Source organism: Purpureocillium lilacinum, assembly GCF_023168085.1.
Source record: "Purpureocillium lilacinum CBS 284.36 DNA, scaffold_3, whole genome shotgun sequence".
NCBI lineage: Eukaryota > Fungi > Ascomycota > Sordariomycetes > Hypocreales > Ophiocordycipitaceae > Purpureocillium > Purpureocillium lilacinum.
In genome coordinates this window covers 1082013-1086847 of record NW_027072113.1, presented here as the reverse complement: position 1 = coordinate 1086847, position 4835 = coordinate 1082013, and the positions used below count along the sequence as shown (strand labels likewise).

The window sequence follows — 4835 nt, the reverse complement described above, 5'->3', positions numbered from 1 at the left end:
GATAAGCGCTGCCGTAGGTGTATATCCATTCATTTTGTCGTGATTAATCCGAGACCTGGCGTTGTAGATGTCCTTTCGTGTAAAGACAGATTCGGGATGCTGTTCCTGAATAACAGCTCGTACATCGCGAGCCCGGATTCCCACTCGGCGGCTTGTCGATTCAACCGTAGCTCTGACTGCCGCCGTGAGTCGCCTATGACAGGGATGGGCTGATGGTCCCATGCTGCGCTCATGGTTGTGCTGGCTGTGTTCGGGGTTGGAGTGCTGTCGTAAGAGCCATTTGCCTTCCTCTACCGCCTCGGCAATGACCATCCACTTACAACCGCATTTCCGGGACTTCCGCTGGCGAAGCCCTGCCCCTCGAGCCGGTCTACTTTCTCCGAACCGATCGCACTGGAAGGTATATCTGACTTTTCGGCCTTTGTATGAGAAGGCATGCCGTCGGACAATGCCAAAACCATGCGCTTTTGCGAAAGTGTTCACACAGTCGAAGAGAACCTCGGCGGTCGGCGCAATGTCACCCGGGATTGGTGGGTTTGGAATCATTTCGGGCGCAGGCGACGATGATTGCGTTGAAGGGGTACCACTGGCGCAAAGTCGCTCCGACTGCGACTGGGTCAACGGCGCTGGCGGAGAATATGGTGGCGGCGAGTCGTAAGCATCTGAGCTGAGTGGTGACCAACCCCACCTCTCTCGCCATTGTCGCACTCGTTCGTATGACCGGGCAAGCTCTGCAGTGAGTGCTCGTCCCTCTCCAATCACTTCGCGGACTAACTTCAGCGCGGACTGGAACTCGACCTTCGTTGCAGTTGCAGAACTTGGGGTAGATTGCGTTGAAGAGTAGCAGGGTACTGGAACCGCTTCAGGGCCTGGTATAGGTATTCTCACCCGCTGCGAACGTCTCGCTCCGGATGGGAAATCATTCAATAGGTGTATTTCGTGGTCGTAGCGGAGCTCCCACAGCGACTCCAGGGCTCCCTGAGATATAGGAGGACGTGGAAGTGTCGTCAGCGTTTGCGGGTAGGACGCAAAAATGTTCCCTGCCGCATCTTCGTCACCAATGCCGTAGTAATCGCCGATACTCAAAGGGCTATCAGCTGACGATGGGCTGTCCGGACATATTGGCGGAGAGGAGTCGCCTTGTCGACTATGTCGCTGCCGTTTTCGAGGGCGATGTTCACTCGTGCTGGAGCTTCGGTCTCGATGGCCTGATTCACTACTTGAAGTCAATGGAAGCTCGCGTCTGGACATGGTAATGAGGCGCCTGCTGGGGGAGGGACTGGCAACGCAGAGGCTAATCGTGGATGGGTTAGCTGGATCGCGTCGCGTCCCGTCGATCGATCGCTACGGGCCGTTGGTACAGGTCCGACCGGTTGGTCGGCCAGGAGACACTAACAAAACTGGGTCGCGCCCAATCAAATGCCACGAAAGCCATGCCCGCGTAAGGATCATGCCCCCGTAGCCAAAGTGTCATGCCCCCGTAGCCATTCCCTTCTTGAACTCTCCCCTGTAAAAACCCCGCTCTTCTTGCAGCTGTTACCAGCTTGTTAGAGAAGCGGGGTAATTGCAGGCCAAGCGACCATGCTTTGGCTTGGTAGGCCTTGACTAGGCGCTAACAAGCACGAATGAAGGACTTTGGAGAGTTCGACTTCATTTCGAAAGCTAGTCACGACCATGCTGCTGGGCCGTGGGTGATGTCACGGACAGTGGGAACGAAGCCATAGGCGGAGCCGTTGATGGGTCCGGCCATTGGGCACGCGAATGACGACAGGACTATGAGACGACGAGACGAAATTGTGGCCTGCGGGCCAATTTGCGACCATCGACATACAATACTGACAGCATACCCTTCTGTCTCAACATTTCTTTTCAGCGCCATCCCTCTACCTACATGGTTAGGTTAGCTCCATCGAACGGCTATGGGCAGATGGGCTCTTCGTCAAAGGCGGCGGAGGAGAGTGGCCTGTGCGGCATCGGACAGGCTCCAGAATTCTGAAAGGACAGGTCAAGCTACGAAGAACAGATCGAAGGGTTTAAGAAAAGTTTTAAGCACAGAGTCAAGAGACAAAAAACGACGAGCACAAAATGATGATAGGACGACAATGTGGGGCTTTGGGTGTAAAGAATCGAGCGTATGGGAATGTAAATAGATGCAGCGTTGAGGCCCTATGGGTGACCCCCCCCGGGCGTAATACATTACCATTACCATTACCATTCCCTTCTTTTTCCCACAACCCGATTCTGGGTGTCCACCGCCATAATTGGCTGTCTGTCGTCACACATCACAAACCAGCCGATTGTGCTGCATAACCGTACAAGTACTGCTGGTACGCCCGACGCCATGCCCGGATCATTTCGAACCTGGGGTTCGCGTACTTCTGGCCGCCGAGGCACGGCTAAGGCTGCAACACATGGTGATGAACACCTTAACCAGCCGAAATGTGATCTATTGTGAGGGAGGTCGCGAACGAGTGCGCATTCTGCTCTTCGTGCGACCCGTCACCCTTCGCTCTGGCATTGCCGCCATGCGTCTAACTCTCGACGCGGCACCGATAGAACTAGCACAAAGGTCCGCACCTCGAACCAATGTCATCCGTAGCATACCCATTCGGTTGCTGTGGGCCCCACAGAACCGTGATCCACGCCTCGTTGAACCTCCTGTAATTAAGTATGTTGGCACGTACTTCTGTACCCAATAGCTTGGTTGCCAGGCAAAAGCCGCTCCTGCTCGTCGGAACCACCAAACCAGGATTCTTCCTCATCCGCAAACTTCCGACCCATAACTGCAACAAAGATGGTCAAAGCTGTACCAAGGACTACCCCTCCTGCTGCAAGTGCGATGTTGACGGGAATCGGATTCCCCACGAAGACCTCATGCGTAAGGACGTCAAGGGCGGGTTGGGCGAGGTTGGTTATGCCTGAAAAGCATACGACCGTTCCATAGATACGTCCGAAGGTATCAAAGCCAAAAACCTTAGTTATATAGTCGCTATAGCGTGTCAGAATGCATACCTTGGTGTGCTGTGTCTGGCGAACTTACGAAATCGCGGAATAATAAAGCGGCCGGAATACGACGAAAACAACGACGGTGGCGTACCCTGCCCAGACAAGTGGTAGACAGTTGAGAACACCAATGGCGACGATGAAGATAGTGATACAGGCAAATACCATGGATACGCTGAGGTTGTTGAGCAATAGGCCGATGACTGGCGTTGATACTACGCCTCCAACTGGTAATGCGACGTCAAGAAAGCGATTTACGCCCGCAGCAAGGAGTTCGGAGCGCAGCATGTATCGGTACTGTGCACGTATGGTGGCGATGAAAAAGTTCATTCTCAACATCTGAAAAGCGGTCAGCAGTAGCATGAGCAGAAACCAGGGGCTGAGTATCTGCTTGCGGGAAGGAGTACCGTGTAAGACACCCCACACGCCACTTGCCGCCTGTCGGGTCTCCTTCGTACGTCGCCGTTGTTCGCGTTGTTCGTCGTCGCCAGCAATGTTCTCGAGCTGGCTCAACTTGGCCATCCGCTGATGCGCGCGAGCGCCATGTATTCTTGCTAATTCCTCCGTGTCGGATATGTCTTGATCAGATCCGTGAATGTCTCCGCTGTCATCTTGGGCTCTGCCAATCTTTCGTTCCAGCTCGTTGATCGTGTGATAGGAGACGCGCGGCATATAAGCAAACTCGGCGATGGCGATGAAAGCGGGCGCAGCAGTATAACCGAAGAAGAATTTTTGGAGCGTGAGGCGGCCAGCAGTTGCTTCGAAGACCATGCGATAGATGAGAAAGACCGCGGCAGAAGCATCAAAAGCCCCTGTGACCATGGCGACAATCATTCCTGAGTGTTTCGGGAAGGCGTTCGCAAGTTGGAAGGAGGAGACAAAAATGAACGTGCCACCTAGTGACAGCAGCACATTCGCTAGAAGATACCCATCCATGTCTGGAATGGCGAACGAGGCTCCCATCAAGACACTGCCGAGGGTCAACGACGCGCAAGCCACAACCCAACAGGTTCGTCGACCAAATCTATCGAGCGCGGAACCGGCTAGGAGCGACGCCACGTTGGCAGTAACAGACGCTACGATGAAAAAGAAATTCAATGCCAGATCCTGCGCACCACAGGGTATTTCGTGGCTGACGTGTTCGTAGCGGGGTGCTGTCGTGTTGAAGTCGCAGAGCTCGCGATAAACCCCCTCGGCGACTAGCACAGGCTTGAGAGCCGCGAAGCCAAAGACGATGCCAGAAGAAAGCCAGCAGGCTAAAATTGCAGTCACTACCTGGGCTGCACAGTTGTCAGTGAGTAAGCCAGTGGGACCAGAGTTATCGCGCGAGAACTTACCGCATCGCTTGATGCTGGACACCTTATAAGCAGCAATATGATCGTCCCTGTAGACTGATTTGGCCGGTGCAAAACTCATGCGATGCCATTGCGTTCTACCGGAAACCTGCACCGGGGTGTGCACCGGGGTCGCTAATGGCACTTGACCGTTCGCGATACTAGCGTGCTCATCTCCTTGTCGGAGCTGATTATGATCAAAGCCTTCGTCCTGAGTTACGTGCTGTGCCAGCGACATATTTGCTCATACAAAAAGGGGATGTTGAGACTTGGCGTGAACGAAAAGCAGATACCGACAATTGAGTCGAGATCATTGAGTCGCTGACGAAAACCAGTGCGGCTCGCACTTGATGCCACAGTATTGGAGCCGGTTGATGTTCGCGATTCTGGAACCTTCGTGTGATCCCCGATCGTACCCCGCAGGAGGATTGTCATCCCTTCCTTCTATCACCCACCTCCAAGCCAGATGGCTTTATCCAAGTCCACTGTGCACAGGCG

The 4835-nt window shown here is 54.1% G+C and overlaps 1 protein-coding gene across 1 annotated transcript; it reads right to left on the bottom strand.

Annotated features, from left to right (window-relative positions):
* Nucleotides 1-3036: 3036 nt before the first annotated feature.
* On the bottom strand, nt 3037-3837 carry PLICBS_004107 (uncharacterized protein; the record flags this gene model as incomplete). Its single annotated transcript, XM_065600410.1, has 1 exon — nt 3037-3837. The coding sequence occupies one exon, from the start codon at nt 3835-3837 to the stop codon at nt 3037-3039; it is 801 nt and encodes a 266-aa protein (XP_065456482.1).
* Nucleotides 3838-4835: the final 998 nt, after the last annotated feature.